At 45.4% G+C, this 23,646-nt stretch overlaps 1 protein-coding gene across 4 annotated transcripts in view; it reads left to right on the top strand.

Moving 5' to 3' along the window:
• The window catches only part of LOC126285345 (myrosinase 1-like), a 502,449-nt gene that overhangs the window by 357,410 nt on the left and 121,393 nt on the right, over window positions 1-23,646 (top strand). For 3 of the 4 annotated variants that reach the window (XM_049984661.1, XM_049984663.1, XM_049984662.1), the window contains one exon: window positions 7,168-7,302. The exons of the other annotated variant lie outside the window; for it this stretch is intronic. In XM_049984661.1, coding sequence (XP_049840618.1) covers window positions 7,168-7,302 — 135 coding nt within the window. The remainder of the gene's footprint in view (window positions 1-7,167; window positions 7,303-23,646) is intronic. 4 annotated transcript variants of the gene reach the window in all.

Below are 23,646 nucleotides of genomic sequence, written 5' to 3'. Positions count from 1 at the left end.
AATTGTAAGCTGTGTATATTACTTATTAGCCACTTGCAGATTATGAGTTGTATATTAAATGTTTGTACACTAATATGTCACGTACCACTTCCTTACGCACAACATGATGTTTCGAAAAGACTTCCTTTGACGACTACTCTCAAAAGGAAATGTAAGTAAAATGAAAAATAAATAAACTTATTTTGTCAGGATGGGTTGCCGTTGATGCACAGACTCTTAGTATTGTACGGTCGCAGTACAATCAGCAATGACCATTGTGTGGCCGCTTCGTATTTGTAAGATCGTCAGTTATCAAGATTAATCGAGTGCAGTTGCAGTTCAAGTTGCTGGTGCACTGTATTTCCAGTGAGCCATGCGTCGTCCTGTATTGCGTTCTCGCCATACTGCTTCAGTAGACCATTGCCTGCTTCACCGTCTCTGAAACACTGCCGCCGTTTCTACATTTGATATCTTCGACAGAGTTGTATCGACAGATTCATGTTTACAGCAAGAGTTGCTGTTATTATTTTATGGTTAGGACATGTTGTCACAGGAATTCTAGTAGTGAAAGGATCCCGCGGCGTCGGTAAGTATTCATCCTCTACCTTGCAAAAGTCAATAAGCCCATAGGAGATCCATTGGAAACGGAAAGTTGTTTCTACGTAGTTACATAGCTTGCTGCCACGTCTTTCGTACGTGCAACCATAAAATTATCGAAAAAAAAGGATGGTCCCGTCGACGGCAAGATCAGTAGAAACAGAGTATTGGGAGATGGCGGGTGAGGAAGTGGACAGTGCCCTTTCAAAGGCACCGCCCCATCATTCGCCTGAAGCTCTTTAGGAGACCCCAGAAAACCTAAGTGTGGGTGGCCACTGGCGGAGAGAAACCGGCGGTACGCGACCACATGGCTAGCCGACCACCATCTGCTGGCGCGTCACAACGTAGATGTGTTTAGGACTGACTGCTTCTGAGGAGCAGTATCAAATGGGACGACTGCACAAAATCGGTAGTTGAAAAGTTGAAGACTCAGACGCGTCGGAAGGCTTCTGTGAAAGCGCAGTGCACGTTGAAAGGGCATCGCATGCAAGATCGTAATGCAACCAGTTCTAGAGTACTGTTGCAGTGTTCGAGTTCCTTATGAAGTAGACGTGGCAACAGACACCCAAAGACTTGAGACGTACGATGCTAGGATAAATACACTCTCAGAGAGAGAGAAAACCGACGCACCACGAATGAGTTATCCGAATGCGACGAAAAACGGTAGACGTGATGTACATACACAGACATATTACAACAGTTCGAAAGAAATTGGATGATTTATTCAAAAGAAAGAGCTTCTCAAATCCACCACGTCAATTACGCTTTGGTCCACCTCTGGCGCTTATGCTAGTAGTTATTCGGCTTGGCATTGACTAACAAAGCTGTTGGGTGTCCTCCTGGCGAATATCGCGCGTAATTCTGTACAACTGGCGCGATAGATCGTCACAATCTCGAGCTGGTTGCAAGGCCCTGCCCATAACGCTCCATACGTTCTCAATTTGGGACAGGTTGTGCGACCTCGCTGGCCAAGGTAGGGTTTGGCAAACACGAAGAGAAGCAGTAGAGACTCTCTCCGTCTGCGGGCGGCCGTTATCTTGTTCAAATGTAAGCCCACGTTGGATTACCATTAAGGGCAGCAAACCGGAGCGTGGAATATCTTGGACGTACTGCTCTGATGTTGGGAGTACCGCGGATGACAACCAGAGGGATCCTGCCGTGGAATGAAACATCACCCCAGACCGCCATCCAGGTCGTCAAACCATGTAGCAGGCGACAGCTGGGCTGCTATCCCACCTCTTTCCGGGGCGTCTCCACACACGTCTTCGGCCAGGTGTCTCACTGAGTGGAGTAGAACTGTCTCCAGTGAGTCCCACTTCGAAATGAGCCCCGATGATTAGCAAAGACGTGTAGTTTAGCCTTGCTATTACAACATGTACGCTTGGTAATTCTTCCAAAAATCTGCATCCAACACGATGGATGCCCTGCCCGTAATTCTTCAGTAGCAGCAGATGCGTTAAGTCCGTTATTTCCAAATTGGTGGGTGGAAAGAGGCAGTCCCATTCACAGGTATACAGCACGATCGCCTGTCCTGGCGCCGTTAGACTTCTTCCCCTGGCCTCGTGTACAGCGTGTGGCCTACAAGCTGGTTGCAAGGGGTGTCGAGGACGCGGGAGACGCAATTACTTCTGGCTGTAAGGCCAGGTACCGCGACACTTGTGAGTTCGTCAGTCACGCAGCGTCTATGAAAGGCACTTGATACAAACGTTTTTCACTACGGACAACCTCTTTAAAATTTTCACCAACAGACATTATTCGGGACATAATAATGTCTTCATGTCTTTTTTTTTTAACATCTTTGCTTTCATTTATGTTACCTATTATACACAACCAAAAAATGTTTCCATCACCTCGGTTCCGAGAGTTCCGGAACATGTACAGAAAATTGGAAGAGACATTGTAACCTCCCTCTTACTAATCGGCCCATCCTACTTGCGATGTAAAATATGACCGTGGATCGCGTGTATGCCTAACGGATTTTTTTCTTAATGGATAAGGCGATTTTTCCCGAGGAAGTGATACCAACAAGTCGGAGTGAAGTGTACAACCGACCCTTCTGATGGAAGGTCTACTAAAATAAAAAGTAATTAAACTGAGTAGGGCTATAATTTGGAAAATAAAACTAATTTTGTGCGTTCACTCACGAACAGCACTGGACAGAAAAGCGGTACCACTGATCCAAAAGTTATACTAATTAACGTAAAGGAAATAATTAACGTTCGCCCGGCCACTAGGGTAATTTACATCTAAACATCCTGTACAAGATGATGGGAAAGAAAAACATGTATTATTAAACACTGACGTGGCAACTGAAGGTTGTCACGTTTATTGGCACTAATTTTAAGTGAGTATTTAATGATAAAGAATACTGATAAGTCACTCTTACGTTACGTTTTGCATTAAATTTTGGAAAAGGCAATCCAGTAATTATTTGAAAATATATTAAACTGTATGTTATCACTGAACTTCGTTATGTGAACAATGACCTTCAGTGACCTCAACATAACGTCAAAGAAATTTAGAAGAAAGGAAGCACTTTTTACTTTTCCATTACTTATTTTGCAAATTGGATTCCATATTATTGTCTGAACAACTGAACCTCTTTTACTGACTTGAACAGGACTTGAACAGAATTAAATACTAGGATACGTACCAAACCAAACATCCATGTAGTTCAAACTATATGTAAAATAAATAAAACTTTCTCACTCTTAACTTGTGCATTTCTTTCGATTTGGATTTTTTCCAGTGATTGATCCTCAAACTTGAAAAATGAGCTAGCTTTACTTTAGTCATATACTGAAACCACTGTTGTACAACAGTTAATTGAAAGTAGACTGAGGCTAAAATTCTTAAAAGTTAAATTATTCATTAATAAACTGGCTGTAACTATTCAATTTGTTTCTTATGACACTCGGTTGGCATATAAGGGAAAAAAAGGAACAAGGACCCTGCTTGGTAAAAATGTCTTGGGCAATGAGGGCACAATCGCCCTGAATTTAACTGATTATTATTTAAATAAATTTCATCAATCAATCACATTCAGTTGTGCTGCTGGGTTAGCCGTTGATACCTTCTACCAATGTACAGTCTTACTTCAGTGCTGTGCATACGACGAAACTCGGAGCCGACGACGAATCTGTGTTGCTGGAACTGCTGCTGTTGTTGTTGAAGACGGTAGCGTCTTGTGGGGCCACGGATAATTACAGGAACGGGCAATCGTGATTAATACAGCCTCTTCCGCCCGTCCACTGTCCTTCCTGCTACTAGTCATCTGGCCGGCGCGCGTACATTATGGCGCCGAAAATGGTACTCTCTACTGCGAGAGTGTTAACACCACACTTCCCCACACTACAAGCGCTGGAACCCGTCTCTCCCTCTCTCTCTCCGCGCGCTCCGCGCAACAACTCCCCACCCAAAGATTTTACAACGCACAAGCACTGCTATTGACGTTGCTAGTCGATGCAAATAACAATTCCTTTGGCTTTTTCCCAGAGCTTAAAAGTTTCACAGTAAGACACAGATAAATACAATGAAACGTCAACAGACTTCTACCTAAATTTACATATAGTGCAGCAATGTCCTTACTTATTAAAAGAAAGCATTTAAATTACAAATATTTACATACAATTCAGAAAAAATTATATATCGGTAGCAGGTGCGATGCATCCTGCATTTTCGGTATCACAACATCAACATAAACATCATTTCCGCCCTTTTTATTGCACATGAAAACTACACATTACATGTTGTACCGCAATACAGCGAGACCTTCGAGGTGGTGTTCCAGATTGCTGTACATACCGGTACCTCTAATACCCAGTAGCACGTCCTCTTGCATTGATAAATGCCTGTATTCGTCGTGGCATACTGTCCACAAGTACATCAAGGCACTGTTGGTCCAGATTGCCGCACTCCGCAACAGCGATTCGGCGTAGATCCCGGAATAGTTGGTGGGTCAAGTCGTCCATAGACAGCCCTTTTCAGTCTATCCCAGGCATGTTCCATAAGGTTCATGTCTGGAGCAGAGCGATGTCGTTACCCTGAAGGAAGTCATTCACAAGGTGTGCAAGATGGGGGGGGGGGGGGGGGGGGCGAATTGTCGTCCATGAAGTCGAATCCCTCGCCAATATGCTGCCGATATCGTTGCACTAGCGGTCGAAGGATGGCATTCACGTATCGTGCAGCCGTTACTGCGCCTTCCATGACCACCATCGGCGTACGTCGGCCCCACATAATGCCACCCCAACACACCAGAGAACCTCCACCTTGCTGCACTCACTGGACAGTGTGTCTTAGGCGTTCAGCCTGACCGGGTTGGCTCCAAACAGGTCTCCAACTGTTGTGTGGTTGAAGCCATATGCGACACTCATCATTGAAGAGAACGTGATGCCAATCCTGATTCGGCATGTTGTTGGACACAACCGTACCGCGCTGCATGGTGTCGTGGTTGCAAAGATGGACCTCGCCATAGACGTCGGGAGTGAAGTAGCGCACCATGCAGCCTGTTGCACACAGTTTGAGTCGTAACACGGCGTCTGTGTCTGCACGAAAAGCATCATTCAACATGGTGGCGTTGCTGTGAGGACTCCTCCGAGCCATAATCCGTAGGTAGCGGTCATCCACTGTAGTAGTAGCTCTTGGGTGGCCTGAGCGACACATGTCATCGACAGTTCCTACCTCTCTGTATCTCCTCCATGTCCGAAAAACATCGCTTTGGTTCACTCCGAGGTGTGTAGACACTCCCCTTGTTCAGAGCCCTTCCTGGCACAAAGTAGCAATGCGGACACGATCGAACCGCGGCATTGACCATCTAGGCATGGTTGAATTACAGACAACACGAGCCGTGTACCTCCTTCCTGGTGGAATAACTAACTCATCGGCTGTCGGACCCCCTCCTAATGGGCGCTGCTCATGCATGGTCGTTTACATCTTGGGGCGGGTTTAGTGCACTCCGAACAGTCAAAGGGACTGTGTATGTGATACAATATTCACAGTCAACTTCTATCTTCAGGAGTTCTGGGAACCCGGGTGATGCAAAATTTTTTTTGATGTGTGTATTTTCATTTACAATTTTTTGCCGCTGTGCGGATAAGACAGGTATACAAAAAGAATTTTAAAAAAGTGAAAACAATTTGATTTTCATTTAAATTAATATATTTTTGCGGTATGAGATTTTCACTTTGCAGCGGAGTGTGCGCTCACATGAAACTTTCTGGCAGATTAAAACTGTGTGCCGGACCGAGACTCGAACTCGGGACCTTTGCCTTTCGCGGGAAAGTGCTCTACCAACAGTTTTAATCTGCCAGGAAGTTTCATATTAGCGCACACTCCGCTGCAGAGTGAAAATCTCATTCTGGAAACGTCCCCTAGGCTGTGGCTAAGCCATATCTCCGCAATATCCTTTCTTTCAGGAGTGCTATTTCTGCTAGGTTAGCAGGAGAGCTTCTGTAAAGTTTGGAAGGTAGGAGACGAGATACTGGCAGAAGTAAAGCTGTGAGGGCGGGTCGTGAGTCGTACTTGGGTAGCTCAGTTGGTAGAGCATTTGAACCCGAAAGGGAAAGGTCCCGAGTTCGAGTCTCGGTCCGGCACACAGTTTTAATCTGCCAGGAAAGTTTTAATAAATTTTTGCTTCCAAATCGTTACACTCTTGCCACCAACAAGTATTCTTTTGTAAGCATCAGAGGTTCATATGGAAATCTGATAATTTGTTGAACATTTTGGGAGAAACGAAGTAAACTGTCTTACCTGAATGACTTTTCAGCAATGTAGGTTTTCTTTGATACGAAACGTGTTCAAGACATTGCATAGTCGGGCGCAGAAGAATGACATTGCCTCGTAACTCGGCCACGCAAGTTTCCTTTGAGGGTCCCGTAAACACTTCTCTGTCGTTGGCCATTGAAAGGCTGGAACAATAGCACAAAAAATGCTGCAGTCACAGTATTTTCAATCCAGGATCTACAAAATAATTGTATCACTGAGTTAGTCTCGTTGAGTTCTGCTACTCTGGTGCCAAAAACAGTAATGTTTGAAAAACAGAAGTTGATATCAGTATCTCGTTATTAATGAAACTAGAAGAACGTATCGCTTATTCTTCTGCGAGCCCCTGCCCACTATTCGTGTAGGTGAAAATAACGGGTCAGAAGCAAGTCTAGGTGGAAAAGTTACACCTTCGAAGTATATGCGATAGTTCTGGAACGTCAAACTTGGTACACTTGGGCATTATTACCAGCAGATATTTACCGTGAGAGTACGATACCCGTAGTTCCTGGCTTTGTGTGGACGGGCCTGTGAAAGTTTTTGGGTTGCAAGCATAGCGCTGGAACGTCTTGATCAGTTTTTCAAGGAAACTGCTTAGCGATTAGACGTACTGTCTTTAAAAAATTCTGTTGAGGTAAGACAATTGTAGCACCTTTAGAGACCGAAGTGTGAGTGTGGATGAGCTGACAAGTAAAAGTGATGGAAAACTAGAGATGTACACATTGGTGGATTACACTGCATTTTCTGCCTAAAACAAGTCCTGTGCAATAAACTAGATACGAATAAACAGTACGCCTCTGACTGCTTATGTTCGTTTTGTTTTCGCTTCAGTTTGACTTCTACCGCTTCTCCATCTCCTGGTCACGAATCCTGCCGCGCGGCACCGTCGACTACGTCAACGAGGAGGGCCTCTGGTACTACAACCGCCTCCTCACGGAGCTGATGGCACACAGGATAACGCCCGTGGTGAGTCGACCGCTTCTGGTACCTGCGGAGGGAGGAGGGAGAAGGGGAGGGAGGGTCTGTTCTCGACCTCCTCTATGTGCGTCTTCTCCTCCGCTCCCCCTCTCCTCCTGTCCTCTCTACCTCTCTCTACCTCCTCCTTTCCGCTGTTGACGTCCATTTCCTCACACCCCCTTGTCCATCTCCTCCCCCTATCCCTGACATTGAGCCTTGGGTCTTTGCTATTGCATATTCAGATTGAGTAGTAGTATTCTAATCATAAGCCCCAATAAGGTGTCCCTAAACGTTTATTGCAGCAATGTTTAAAAATCTGAAGTAAATCGTAAAAATACATGTTGAGATTTTCGATAACAATGTTACATACTTATCCAGTTCTCTCTCTCTCTCTCTCTCTCTCTCTCTCTCTCTCTCTCTCTCACACACACACACACACACACACACACACACACACACACATAGACATAGACATACACACAGGGGGATCAAAAAGTCAGTATAAATCTGAAAACTGAGTAAGTCACGGAACAATGTAGATAGAGATGTACAAATTGACACACATGCTTGGAATGACATGGGGTTTTATTAGAACAAAAAAAATACAAAAGTTCAAAAAATATCCGACAGATGGCGCTTCATCTGATCAGAATAGCAATAATTAGCATAACAAAGACAAAGCAAAGATGATGTTCTTTACAGAAAATGCTTACTATGTCCACCGTCATTCGTCAACAATAGCTGTAGTCGAGGAGTAATGTTGTGAACAGCACTGTAAAGCATGTCCGGAGTTAAGGTGAGGCATTGGCGTCGGATGTTGTCTTTCGGCATCCCTAGAGATGTCGGTCGATCACGATACATTTGCGATTTCAGGTAACCCCAAAGCCAATAGTCGCACGGACTGAGATCTGGGAGGCCAAGCATGACGAAAGTGGCGGCTGAGCACACGATCATCACCAAACAACGCGCGCGCAAGAGATCTTTCACGCGTCTAGCAATATAGGGTGGAGCGCCATCCTACATGAACATCGTACATTCCAGCAGGTGTTTATCAGACAGGCTGGGGATGACGCGAATCTGTAACATAACGGCGTACCTCTCACCCGTCACGGTAGCAGTTACAAAACCAGAATCACGCATTTCCTCGGATAAAAAGGCCCGATAACGGTAGATGGGGTAAATCCAACCCATACCGTGACTTTCTCGTCGTGGAATGTAGTTTCCACGACTGTTCTAGGATTTTCGGTATCCCAAATTCTGCACTTGTGGGCGCTGACAGACCCTCGGCTCGTGAAACGAGCTTCGTCGGTCCAAAACACGTTACTCAACCAATCGTCATCTTCCGACATCTTTTGAAACGCCCACACCGCAAATGCTCTCCGCTTCACTAAATCGCCAGGTAACAGTTCATGATGCCGATGGATTTTGTACGGATAGCATCGGAAGGTACGTCTAAGAGCCAACCAAACAGTAGTGTATGGAATGCCGGTGCGACGTAAGACTGCACGAGCGCTGACTTCCCCGTGCACAGACGAACCCGCTACAGTCTCCATTTCTCCCTGAACTGTCTCAGCAGCATTACGCCTTGTGCTCGGTCGGCCACTACGGAGTCTATCGTCTAAACAAGCCGTGGCTTCGAACTTCGAAATCATTCTCGCAACAGCTGCATTTGTCAACGGACCTTTACCCGTTCGAAACCCCTTCCTATGGAATAGGATCGTAACGCTGAAGTAGCACATTCCCCATTCTGATAATACATCTTCATTAAAAGCGCCTTTTCAGGTAACGTCAACATGCTGCGACTGCTTGCGCATTTGTTTCTCTCTCTCATTACAGCTCCTTTTATACAGGATTGTCATGCGCAGTCACTGACGTTTTGCTGTGCAGCGTCATCTGTCTGACATTTTGTGAACTTTTTTTGTTCTAATAAAACCCCATATCAATCCAAGCATGTGTGTCAATTTTTACCTCTGTATCTACATTACTCCGTGGTTTATTAGGTTTTCAAATTTATACTGACTTTTTGATCACCCTGACCGCTAAACCCGCTGGGCAGAACAGGTGCTTAGGATTGTGGAAAGGGCCCAAGAGGTTGGATCAGTTTCACCTTAAAATTGTAATTTAATAACACATTTAGAACCAAAGCGGCAGATAGCCGAACCTTTACAACTACGAATTTCAAAATGCAATTCTTTCACGGTCGAAGGCCTCCAAAAAAGAAATCTTATAAATCGACAAGATAAAAATGCAGTTAAAATGGCAAATAAAATAATTAAGATATATATGGTATCACAGCTAGGCTGGAAGCCTCAAGGCAAGCGTGGATAGACAAACATAAACAAGATGCAATACAAACGGCTGAAAGCCCACAATGAAGTTTTCAAGATTTTAAAATAAATTGCCATAACCTTTCAAAGGCAGAAGGCCGCAATGTTTAAGCTTGAAAGGTAATTTTAAGAATAAGATTCCAAAGCTGAAGGCCCACAATTAATTTTCCAAAATTAAAAAAAAAGATAACCGCAAGCCTTAAGGAGCTTAAACCAGACTAAAAGAAGAGACAACACAACAGCAACAATCTTTCAGCAAAAATCCACCTGCCAGAATACAAACTTACTTACATAAAACACACTAAAACCAAGAATATTCTTTATCATTGGCTGTGATAGATTATAAACCGACAATTCAACACCGGTGAGAACGCCAGTAAAGACAGCACTGAGAAGCCTCCAGGAAGGGTCGGTCTGCCTTCACTCCCTTAGGTGAGACACGTGGGGAGCCCAACCCAACCAAGGAACAGCCACGGACCGACCGACAAACGACTTGCTTGCCACCAATCGCTACATGAGAATTCAAACAAAATGTTACGGGCGTGATTATCCACAATTAATATGTATTAAGCTGTCAAAACTATACACCGTGTTGGACAGCGACAACAGGGGAGGAAAGGACACTGCCTGAAATTACGTTAGTAGCCATGGCAGATAACCGGAACACTAGCGGCCACAGGGCAGAAAATTCTGCTGGAGCACTTGAATTGTAGTCAACCAATATAGTTAATTCCACCGCATGGCGGCTAAATTTCAACAATAGAAACACGCGGTGTAGCTCACAGGAAAACCTCCCCAACAGCGAACCACCGAAACGAACAGCACAACACAAATGGACGTGCCTTGCGTAATTGAAACCACTACTCAACTTGATGCCCTGGGTCGGTGAACCACGAAGCTCGTAGCTGTCAGACAGGTCAACACACTCTCCGACACTGCGCAGGGACCGCCAGCGGACCTAGCTGACTGCACCGCCCGGAGAAAACTTTCCTGGTCAGCAGCAACGGACCGAATGCCCGCAGACCCCCTCGCCGGAAACTACACTCCTGGAAATTGAAATAAGAACACCGTGAATTCATTGTCCCAGGAAGGGGAAACTTTATTGACACATTCCTGGGGTCAGATACATCACATGATCACACTGACAGAACCACAGGCACATAGACACAGGCAACAGATCATGCACAATGTCGGCACTAGTACAGTGTATATCCACCTTTCGCAGCAATGCAGGCTGCTATTCTCCCATGGAGACGATCGTAGAGATGCTGGATGTAGTCCTGTGGAACGGCTTGCCATGCCATTTCCACCTGGCGCCTCAGTTGGACCAGCGTTCGTGCTGGACGTGCAGACCGCGTGAGACGACGCTTCATCCAGTCCCAAACATGCTCAATGGGGGACAGATCTGGAGATCTTGCTGGCCAGGGTAGTTGACTTACACGTTCTAGAGCACGTTGGGTGGCACGGGATACATGCGGACGTGCATTGTCCTGTTGGAACAGCAAGTTCCCTTGCCGGTCTAGGAATGGTAGAACGATGGGTTCGATGACGGTTTGGAAGTACCGTGCACTATTCGGGGGCCCTGTGTGCCTCGGGTGTTGGCCCTGTGTGCCTCGCAGTGTCCGGAGCAAGTATGGTGGGTCTGACACACCGGTGTCAATGTGTTGATTTTTCCATTTCCAGGAGTGTATATGCATCAAACCAAAGATGGTACACGGTGCAAATTTCGATACACGTCACTGCTGCCACGCGTAGAAGGAAGAAGAACCACGACGTAACAGCGAGAAGGGCGGGAAACCAAACATAGAGAGACAGGAAAGTTCACGAAAACGCATAGTTGGGAGAGAGCACAGATCAATATATAGATGCACATATTAAAGAATTAGGTATCTAAAACACATCAATACTGTCAAAGTTTCAAATCAGCTGAACTTTCGGAGATTAACGGTTTTGAAGAAACCAAAATTTACATTTTTATAACGTTTCCCCTTTTATTACGTGTTTACAGTGTGGCATTCCAGTAGATACATCAAAGCGCTTCAGTATTCAAATGTAAAGTTGTGTTAAAATTTCAAAGCAATCCATGAAGAACTTTCAGCTATTTGAGGTTTCGAAAAAACGAACATGTACTTCTGTATTTCTGTAGAAACTATAAATGTTCCTAATCACAGATCTCCAATGTTTTGTAATTTTGATACTACGTTGCACTGGAATACGCGTGTGTTTTAATACTCCTATATTTTAATATGTGCAATACAATTTCTTTAAACTTTATAACAGGGAAACATTGTTAGAAAAAATCTCAAAAACTTTATATAAATGTAAATATAAAGCCAAAAAACAACAAAAAATAAAAATACGTACCTAAAAGTACGCCTGTATTAGAATATAACGTTGTGAGTTAACCGATTTTGGACAAACCAACATTTACGGTTTTAGAATAATATTTTCACTCTGCAGCAGAGTGTGCGCTGATATAAAACTTCAAGGCAGATGAAGACTGTGGGCCTGACCGAGACTCGAACTCGGGACCTTTGCCTTTAGCGGGCAAGTGCTCTACCAGATGAGCTACCCAAGCACGACTTACAAGCCATTCTCACAGCTTTACTTCGGGCAGTAGCAGCAGGTCCGTGCTTGGGTAGCTCAGCTGGTAGAGCGCTTGCCCGCGAAAGGCAAAGGTCCCGGGTCCGACTCTCGGTCAGGCACGCAGTTTTAACCCGCCACGAAGTTTCACTTACATTTTTATTTATATAAATTGAGCCGGAGAAAAAGTACTGTCTGTATGCTTCTGTACTCATCCTAATCTGTCTCGCTTCATTCTCATGATTACTGCGCGGTGGTATCACAGGGTCCTCCTCAAATTTACCCAACAGTGATTTATTAAATCAACGGTCTATTTTATACCAGAGATTCCCATTTGTGTTAACCTAGTATCTCTGTAACAATTCCTTACAGGCTATATCAACTTTTCCCGGTATTAAAATTACATTATTCATTTAAAAAATCTGCCATTTCTTTGTACCTAGCAGGCAGTTTCAGAGGTTATTTTTTGGCTGTTGTGGCGTATCCCAGTCACACCCATCCTGTAACCACAGTTTCTCCTATGTACCACGTCCCCTACCCCCTTTCCCAGTTATACATTCGTTTATTCGGCTCTCATTAATGCGGATCTCCGGTTCACCTGGGTCCTTTTCTTTCTTTTTTTAAGTAATTAACTGCAAAGTATTTGATACTTCGTAAGTAATAAAGGCAGCCATTGGCGACGGCAACGATCGTTAAATTCAAGTTCGGCCAACCGCCACACTTGTTGTGCTACCGCTGTTTCTTCGTCTGCAGACAGTGAAGACAATAACGATGGATGAACGGACAAAGTTGGCGCTCATCATGAAGAGTTATGCCACGTAGAGAGGCAACAGCGCAGCCGAGCGAAATAACGGTTCATTTCGAACGTCAGCGGAAACATCTTCGGCCGAACTAATTCCGGCGAAACACCTTGCGAGGTCGTACTGCTACGCACAAACGACGAACCGATCTGGCTGAGAAGAAACTTACTGGCCATTTCAATGCAGGAAACTCACTCAGTTTTTTTTTTCAATATCCACTCAAAAGTTACATCAAAATAATGTTGTATAATTCATTCGTTTACGTGAAAAGAAATACAACATGTGTGTTTATGGCACTTCAAACAACTTCAATCGAATTTTTCCTGATTTTCCGTATTATCTGGATTTTTATATTCGGACGAGCTACGGTTCCAGCTAGTCCTGTTACAGGAGCTTCCATTTCACTTGCTTTCCATGTTGCTGTCACCTGTGACTGGCTTTGACCATTTAGTCACGACCCTTTGAAACACGATAGCTCAGATTTTCAAAAGACACCAAAAACACAAGACCATATTGTTCTTGTCACGGGCTTAGCGGGAGGGTAAAGATGGCATGTAAAAATTTTAAATAAATAAATAAATAAAATAAAATAAAATAAAATAAAAGCGATGTACTTCGTGACGACAGTTTCATCAAATGTATGTGGCTGGAAAGTGTGTGTGCTGACGTTCAGACTGTGTTTTGCTTTTTCTGTAGAGAAAACTCTGCCGCTATGAGCCGTAAATTATTCACTATACACGGAGAGTTATTAACTATTGCCACCTAGAATAACTCCGAAAGTATGATAGTACCTAAAAAGTTTGTGGGACAAATGTTGCGCGGGACAACGGGGGCCAAAATATGACGTTGGTTTTTTTGTTTCTAGATGGGGTCGCGTCAGAGATATGAAGGTCAACTTAGTTTTTTTAAGTGAGATGATATAGTTTTGTACTTATTTTCTGATAGCGGCTATTGAGACGAATCCAATGATGTGTAACAGTAGGGTCTTTGGAGGTCAACAAAGGGCACGGAAGTGGCATGAACGTCCACTTACAGAAGGTGTTCAAAGTAATGACCATTGGTGTCAGAGGAGTGCTGAAATCTTCTTATCATGGATTGTGTGGTATTCCTTATCACTTCGGCACTCATCGAAGCACATGCTCCGACAATTCTCTCTCGTATATCGTGCAAATAGTAAATATCCGCCGAATACGGAGTATCCATGTAATGTGCCATTGACATGTAAACACCATTCGACGGTTTCGCAGTACGACACTAATAGAAACGGTAAGACTAGTATGTCGGACCAAGCGAATGTGAATGATGTAGTCCTTCGAAGAACAGGTCGATATGCTCCTCATTTGCGGAGAATACTAACGAAATTCAGTGATAGCTAGGGACTTATACGCAGAAACATATCCTCAACGTACTCAACCTGCATGTCGTACATTTAAATATGTGTATGATAAATTGAGAACAACTGGACCTTTAATGCATCGGAAACATATCCGGCAAAGTTACTAAGGTGGAAACGCAAATTGGTACTCTTGCCACTGTGGTTCGAGATCCTTGGCTTAGTTCGTGTCATATCGCAAGGGAATGTGGCATGAGCCGGAGTAGTGTTATTCGTGTTCTGCATCGCCATAAATATCATCCTTACCATATCAGTCTCCACCAAGAATTAACTGGTACGGATTGTATGCGTCGCACTGAATGCTGCCGATGGCCTCAACTTCAGATTCAGAGGGATGACACATTTATTAATATGATTTCATTTACTGACAAGGCTACATTCACGAACCATGGAGATGTTAATTTGCATAACGTGCATTATTGAGCAACTGAAATTCCATGTTGGCTGCGGCAAGTTGCACACCAAAAACCGTGGTCGGTGAATGTATGGTGTGGGATTCTGGAGGTCTGAATTATAGGCACCAATTTCAGAGAAGGAAATCTTAATGTTAGGAAGTACACCACATTCCTGCAAGAAACAATAGGTCTGTTATTGGAAGAAATACCTTTAGGAACAAGGAACAGAATGTGGTATCAACACGATGGGTGTCCGGCACATTTTACGCTGTTGGCTAGAAATGCTGCACAGACAATTCCCAAATCGTTGGAGTGGACGCGGAGATGTGTCGTGGCCGGCTCGTTTGCCGAACTTGACGCCTCTGGACTTTTTCTTGTGGGGATTCGTAAAAGACACTGTTTATGAAGACGTTCCAACTATACCTGGAGATGTGCGGGAGAGAGTTGTCAGAGCATGTGCTTCGATAAGTGTCCACTAAATCCATAATGAGAAAATTGCAGCGCTGCATTGATACCAATGGTCATTACTCCGAACACCTTCTGTAAATGGAAGTCCATGTCACCTTTGTGACCTTCAAATATGTTACTGGTACGCATCAGTGGATTCCTCTTGATAGCCGCTATCAGAAAATAAGAGCCAAACTATAGCATTCCATTTAAAAAAACGAAGTTGACCTTCATATCTCTGAAGCGACCCCACCTAGCAACAAAAAACCAACGTCATATTATGGCCCCTGTTGTCCAATGCAACTTGCGTCCCACAAACTTTTCAGCAACTGTCATACTTTCGGAGTTATTCTTGGCGGCAATAGTTAGTCACTCACCCTGTAGAATTAGTGTAATAAAACTTAACAAACTCTCAGTAATACGACCAGTTAGTAATAAAATCAGTGTAAGACAACTCAAAAAAATTTAGTAATATCAGCTTTATCCACAGCGTCATGTTAATTTTAATGCTTCACAGTACGGATATGTTTTTCACGCTCGTTTCCAGTAAAAGTGGCGTAACGCGAAATTGCCTGTCGAAGGGTTAAGTTAATTTCTCGCCAGTTAGGTCGGCTTTACGGCCGAGGGAACAAACGCGTGTCACATCATCCCATACACGGTACTGTCACGGCAGGCCGTCACCTACAATTCACGAGCGGATATTGTGGTGTAATGTAACAACCTCCGTTTCACCATCTGCACTGGTACCACAAACTGCGCAGTTATTTGTTGTCAACAGACGCAGTTTATGGTACTTGTGTTTACTGTAGCTTAATATACGTAGTATATACCAGGAAACACGTTCACGAAAAATTAGTTATCAAGAAATAATACTGTAGCTGCGAAAATATCCTATCTAATTTAACACATTTTCTTCTTTTAACACAAAATAAAAATCGTTCACGGACGAAATCGTGTACCTGTTATCTATAGATGCGACTTCCCTTCCTTTCTTGCCGTTTTTTTGCCACACTGAAGTAATCAACCAACGGTTGCCGCTCCTGCTACATCGCCGCTTCTCTCTACGACAAAAACTTCAGTTTTCGGATTTGTTGTGAAGTAGATTAAATAAGAGTCAAAATAAGTGAATTTTGTGTCCAGATAATCTCATGGTTTTCGTTTCTAAATCCAGCTACTTTATATTTTTTTTACTTTTTATGCGCAACAGCAAAAAAAGTAATCTTTAAACAGTGGATGTTCATGTCTGCAAAGTGCCGATTAAGTTCTATGTACTGACTTGGCAGAAAATCGAAAGAAATTTTGGTCTTATGTCAAAGCGGTAGGTGGATCAAAACAAAATATCCAGACACTCTTTGACCAAAATGGTACTGAAACAGAGGGTGACAGACTAAAGGCCGAAATACTAAATGTCTTTTTCCAAAGCTGTTTCACAGAGGAAGACTGCACTGTAGCTCCTTCTCTAAATTGTCGCACAGATGACAAAATGTTAGATATCGAAATAGACGACAGAGGGATAGAGAAACAATTAAAATCGCTCAAAAGAGGAAAGGCCGCTGGAGGTGATGGGATACCATTTCAGTTTTACACAGAGTACGCGAAGGAACTTGTCCCCCTTCTTGCAGCGGTGTACCGTAGGTCTCTAGAAGAGCGTAGCGTTCCAAAGGATTGGAAAAGGGCACAGGTCATCCCCGTTTTCAAGAAGAGACATCGAACAGATGTGCAGGACTATATCTCTAACGTCGATCAGTTGTAGAATTTTGGAACACGTATTATGTTCGAGTATAATGACGTTTCTGGAGACTAGAAATTTACTCTGTAGGAATCAGCATGGGTTTCGAAAAAGACGGTCGTGTGAAACCCAGCTCGCGCTATTCGTCCACGAGACTCAGATGGCGATAGCCACGGGTTCCCAGGTAGACGCCGTGTTTCTTGACTTCCGCAAGGCGTTCGATACAGTTCCCCACAGTCGTTTAGTGAACAAAGTAAGACCATATGGACTATCAGACCAATTGTGTGATTAGATAGAAGTGTTCCTAGATAACACAACGCAGCATGTCATTCTCAATGGAGAGAAGTCTTCCGAAGAAAGACTGATTTGAGGTGTGCCGCAGGGGAGTGTCGTAGGACCGTTGCTATGACCTTGTGGATGAAATCGGAAGTTCACTGAGGCTTTTTGCAGATGATGCTGTAGTGTGTCGAGAGGTTGTAACAATGGAAAATTGTACTGAAATGCAGGAGGATCTGCAGCGAATTGACGCATGGTGCAGGGAATGGCAGTTGAATCTCAATGTAGACAAGTGTAATGTGCTGCGAATACATAGAAAGATAGTTCCCTTATCATTTAGCTACAACATAGCACGTCAGCAATTGGAAGCAGTTAATTCCATAAATTATCTGGGAGTAGGCATTAAGAGTGATTTAAAATGGAATGATCATTTAAAGTTGATCGTCGGTAAAGCAGATGCCAGACTGAGATTCATTGGAAGAATCCTAAGGAAATGCAGTCCGACAACAAAGGAAGTAGGTTACAGTACGCTTGTTCCCTCACTGATTGAATACTGCTCAGCAGTGTGAGATCCGTACCAGATAGGTTTGATAGAAGAGATAGAGAAGATCCAACGGAGAGCAGCGCGCTTCGTTACAGGATCATTTAGTAATCGCGAAAGCGTTACGGAGATGACAGATAAACTCCAGTGGAAGACTCTGCAGGAGAGACGCTCAGTAGCTCGGAACGGGCTTTTGTCAAAGTTTCGAGAACATACCTTCACCGAAGAGTAAAGCAGTATATTGCTCCCTCCTACGAATGTCTCGTGAAGAGACCATGAGGATAAAATCAGAGAGATTAGAGCCCACACAGAAGCATACCGACAATCCTTCTTTGCACGAGCAATACGAGACTGAAATAGAAGGGAAAACCGATAGAGGTACTCAGGGTACCCTCCGCCACACACCGTCAGGTGGCTTGCGGAGTATGGATATAGATGTAGATGAAAAAGATATATTTCAGCTCAAAACATCGAATCGATGGCGAATTTTGGAATATACATTGCAGTTCGTGTCTCCACCACATCGGGTATGCAGTTCGCCATAAAAAGTATTGACAAACACTTACGTGCGCATTGGAATTAAAAAATGAGCAAAACGATAGACGATATCGGAAGAGTTGTGGGAAATTTATTGCTGGAGAAAACATTAGTAATAAAAACAACACCTTACAGTGCAGTATAACACAGTAACGAAGCACAGTGCCTGTACAGTAGAAAGACGTAGAGTGCCTGTACAGTACAGTGTGCATATAATACAGTATAACGAAGGACAGTGTCCGTACAGTAGAGTGTAGAGTGGTATAGTGCCCATACACTACAGTATGATAAGCACAGTGTATGTACAGTATTGTACGGTGAAATTCAATGGCTGTACAGTAGAATATAGTACGGCGAAAACAGTGTCCATACAGTACAGCAATGTACAGTACCTGTGCAACACAAGTAAATAAAATACAGTACAATACAGTACAATAAAATATAGTACAGTACACTGCATTACAATGTAAGCACAGTACAGAATAGCACAATAAAATGCCTGCACAGTATAGTGAAACACTGTGCTAGTACGTTACTCCACAATATAGCACAAGGCGGTCCATGTATAGTATGGCAGAATGTAGTACAGTGCCTCCACAGTGCAGCAGAGTGAAGTGCAATGTCCGTACCCCCCTCCCCCTAGGGGGCTCGCTACTCTTTGGCGGGTTCGTGCTTGGCTGCCACGGGGCCCTTCCGTGCTCCATGCCTATCCTCTTGCTATTCTTCCTCCCCTGCCTTGGGGGGCATGTCTCGGGTGTTATTGCGAATGTTCCCCGTTGTCTGTCGCTGACATAAGAACAGTCTCAGCACTGTTTTTCGTTCCCTTCTTTGTTTCCCTTCTCCTCTCGTCCCTCCGTTTCGGTTTTTGAGGTTCCTCTTTTTCTTCTTCCTCCCTGTGTGCTCCTGAAGGCCGCCCCACACGTCTGACGCATAACAGGTGACTGGGTAAAGCGTAATTCCCAGCCCCGGGTCGACAGGTAGGGTTTGCACTTACGCCCTGGCTCAGGCCAGGTCCAGGGAGGGGTGATTGCCTGAGCTGCAACCTTGCCGATTGGCCCCTCGATCAGGTGTTCGGCAGTTGTGACCTGAGGTGTGAACCATCACCTAAGGTGTGTGCGCCCCCTTGTGAAGGGAGCCCCCAGATGTAAGTAGCGCGTCATCGGGACGTTGGCTATTGTGGGGAATTTTCTCGCAATGAGCCAATCATTTTCACAATCAGTGTCTACGGAACGTAAAAGTAATGAGGCTAACGATTCAAAGACCCATCCAGCTGCACCACGGCTCATCATGGTCTCATGCACTGAAGACGGTCAGTCCTACGCCACGGGAAATCAGTTTATTATTCAGAAAGGTGTTGGTGTAATTGCCGTCCCTGTGATATCCTGCTCTCGTTTACGGCATGGCATTTTGCTTTTGGAGACTACTTCTGATTCTCGAGCACAACAACCTCTTGCCGCCTCGCTTCCCCATGGCTACCCTGTTCGGGTTGAGGCCCATACAACTCTGAATTCGTAACTTGGTGTTATTTACACTAGGCTCGCGACGGTCTGACCAAGGCCGAAATCCAGTCTTACGTTTGTGATCAGATTCCTCCTTAGTGCTCACCCACACCCTTTTTCTCACCTTTGATAGAGTAGTACTTCCATCCAATATGAAAGCAGGCTATGAAGTTATCACAGTCCGACCATATGTTCCGATCCCGATGCGCTGCTACCAGTGTCATCGTTTCAACGACACCTGAACCGCTTGTCGGCACCGAGCCAGATCTGTAACTTGTATTCGGGATGAGCACGAGGGCGATTGTCCGCATCCCCCCCCCCCCCCCCCCCCACTGTGTCAACTGCAATGGCGGCAATACTGTCTCCTCTCGGTATTGTCTCTTGTATCTTGATAAGCAGGCTGTCCAAGAGATCCGGGTAAAGGAAAAAGTGTCTTACTCTGTCACTCGCAAATTATTGGCTAGTCGCAAACCCTGCGTTCTCTCGTCTGGCACCTATAGTTCTTGTTACCCCACGCTCCATGAAGGACATGGCCATGCAGACATGTGATCTCAAATTCAGCTCTTAGGTAGTGAAATCGCCCAGTGTCAAGGTAGCAACGCCATCCCCCCATCCAGGTGTGCAACAACCCATCAAACTCTCGCTACACAACTGGTAGGCCCGAAAGGACAGAAGGAGTACTCCCGTGAAGACTCCCTCCATTTCATGAGCCAAACGACGCCCAGGTCTTCCTTTGCTAAACGGAAAGGTTCAAAGAAGTCCATCAAAGGCAAATGGTCTTCTCCCTCACCAACTGAAGGTCCTCTTCAATGGTGTTGCCACGTGATACCTTAGCCCACCCAGCCTCTGTGTCGCCGGTGCCCACCACCAACCGTTTTTCTGCGTTGGACTCCACAGACCGACCGCACAAGCAAGTCGATTCTTCTGTGGATCCCATGGAGCGGGATCCTCCCGCTTCTCTGCCCTGTAGTAGCGACTCTTCGCAGGCTCTCACTCGGCAGCCACCGAGCTGTTACCCCTTCATCTCTGCCTCATCATGACTCTCGTCCAATGGAACGTTCGCGGCCTTCGGTCCCGCAAAGAGCATTTACAGCTGCATTCAGCATCAGAGCGTCCCCTTGTACTCTGTCTCCACGAAACGAAACTGCGCTCTCGCGACCGCTTTGAGCTTTCACATTTCTTCCTCTGAGGCCGGCATCCCATCCCATAGGAGTATCACGACATTCATAGTCGACCAATCTCCCTGAATACCGATCTTCAAGCTGTTGCACTTCATCTTTTCCTTCCCCAACTGAATTTTTCCCTCTGTACCATTTATGTCCCTACATAATTCGCTGTCAACAGGGCAGACTTCCTTCAGCTTATTGAGCAGCTACCTTCCTCATTTTTGCTACTCGGTGACTTTAATGCACATCTCATCCCCTTTGGGGTTCTCCCAGAACCAGTCAGAGAGGTGCCCTCCTGTCTGATCTTTTCAATCAACTCAACGTCTTCTGCTTTAACACTGGAGCGCACACAACCCTTTCAGACCCCTCGCACGCCAGCCAGCCAAAGTGGCTGAGCTGTTCTAGGCGCTGCAGTCTGGAACCGCGCGACCGCTACTGTCGCAGGTTCGAATCTAGCCTCGGGCGTGGGTGTGTGTGTGTGATGCCCTTAGGTTAGATAGGTTTAGTTCTAGGGGAATGATGACCTCAGCTGTTAAGTCCCATAGTGCTCAGAGCCATTTGAACCATCCTCGCACGCCTATTCCCATTTGGACCGATCCTTCTGCACTGCCCAGCTTGTCCATCGCCTTGAGTGGTGCATTCCTTCTGACACCTACTCGAGCGACTATTTCCCATGTGCTATCCGTTTGCTGACTTTTACTGCATGTGTGTGCACGCCCAAATGGCAGCTTCACTCCTTCCTGGCGACCTTCGAAGATCAGAATTAGTTGTGATGACTAGGTGGGATATCTCACAAACGTTATCCTTACTGCTGCAGAACGTTCCATTCCTCACACTTCCTCTTCACCACATCGTGTCCCAGACCCATGGTGGACTGAGTCGTGCCGCGACGCAATTCGCCCACGGAGACGTGCTCTCCGCGTTTTTGAGCGTCATCCTACGATGCCAAACTGCATTCATTATAAACAAATGCGTGCAAAGTGTCGTCGCGTTTTTCGGCAAAGCAAAATAGCTAGAAGGATTTCATTCATTAGTTCTTTTAACAGTTACACACTTACCTCTGTCGTGTGGGCCAACTTCCGACGGCTCTCTGGGACCAAGATCCATTCACCAGTTTCCGGCTTCACAGTAGCAGACGACGTTATCGTGGACTCTATTGCTATGTCCAACACCTTGGTCCACCATTTTCCCACTATCACCCTGCCTTTCCCCATCGACAACGAGTGGAGGAGGCTCGGGCGATACTTTTCTCCTCTCAGAATCGTGAGTGCTACAATGCCGCCTTTATTATGAGGGAGCTATATCATGGTCGCAGTTCATCCCGATCCTCCACCCCAGGGACAGACGCTGTGTACATTCAGAAGTCACAGCACTTTCTGCTTAATACGTACAACCACATCTGGGCAGAGGGCATATTCCCGAATACCTAAGCCCGGCAAGGACAAAACCCTTCCTTCTAGCTACCGCCCCATCTCTCTCACCAGTTGCGTTTGCAAGGTGATGGAACACATGATTCATGCCGGGTGGGTGTCGTGGCTCGAGTCTCGCAATTTATTTAACGATTGCACAGTGAGGATTTCGAGCGCGGCGTTCTGCAGTTGACCATCTCGTTACTTTGTCCACCCATGCCATGAATGGTTGTCTGCGGAAATCCCAGGGTGTGGCCGTGTTTCTCGATTTGGAGAAGACATATGACACCTGCTGGAGAACTGGTATCCTCCATACTCTCTACACGTGGGGCTTCCATGGCCTCATGCCATGTTTCCTTCAGGAATTTTTAAAGGACCGAGCTTTAAAGGTGCGTGTGGGTTCTGCTTTGTCTGACACCTTTACCCAGGAAAACTGTGTGCCCCAGGGTTCCGTCTTGAGCGTCATACTCTTATAATTGCCTGTCTCCCGCCGGTCATCTGCAGTTCCCTTTATGTCGACGATTTTGTCCTCTATTGCAGTTCTCCACGGACCTGTCTCACTGAGTGTCGTCTTCAGCGATGTCTTGATCGTCTTTACTCCTGGAGCATCGACAATGGCTTTAGTTTTCCCATTGACAAAACCGTCTGTATGAATTTCTGGCGGTTAAAATGGTTTCTCCCACCATCTTTACATCTTGGGCTTGTTGCTCTTCCGTTCGTTGAAACTACGAAATTCCTGGAGCTCATGCTCGGTAGAAAATACTGTTGGTCCTTCCATGTGCCTTACCTGTGAGCTCGCTGTACGCAGTTCCTCAATGTCCTACGTGTCCTCAGTGGTACTTCTTGGGGTGCCGATCGAACCACTGTTCTCCGTTTGTACCGGTCCCTTGTCCGTTCGAAATTCGACTCAGGATGCTTTGTTTTGAGCGTTCGTGCCGTTTATTGCTTGACAGCTTGTCTTTGTGGCGCCGCCGTCTCGTTTCTTACTCGGTTTACTGGCGGCACTAGGTTGTTTATTAGCTTGCCCGTGAGTGGCAGCAGCACCGCGTATCGATAAATGCACTGTCGTACTGTCTTCCTAACGACCGTTAGTACTTCCGGGTCGTCGTGTGTCTGGAGTTCAGTCGAGGACGGAGCGCCAGAAAGCTCTGGACAGCCAGTGCTCGCCGACCGCTGACGACACACACGCACTGGCCGACGGAAGGAGACTGGAGCGGGAACAACCGTTGGTTGGTCGTTCGGTCGGTCGTC

This window comes from Schistocerca gregaria, chromosome 8 (genome assembly GCF_023897955.1).
Source record: "Schistocerca gregaria isolate iqSchGreg1 chromosome 8, iqSchGreg1.2, whole genome shotgun sequence".
Taxonomy (NCBI): Eukaryota; Metazoa; Arthropoda; class Insecta; order Orthoptera; family Acrididae; genus Schistocerca; species Schistocerca gregaria.
The sequence above is the reverse complement of the archived record's forward strand: the minus strand, read 5'-3'. Positions and strand labels throughout refer to the sequence as shown.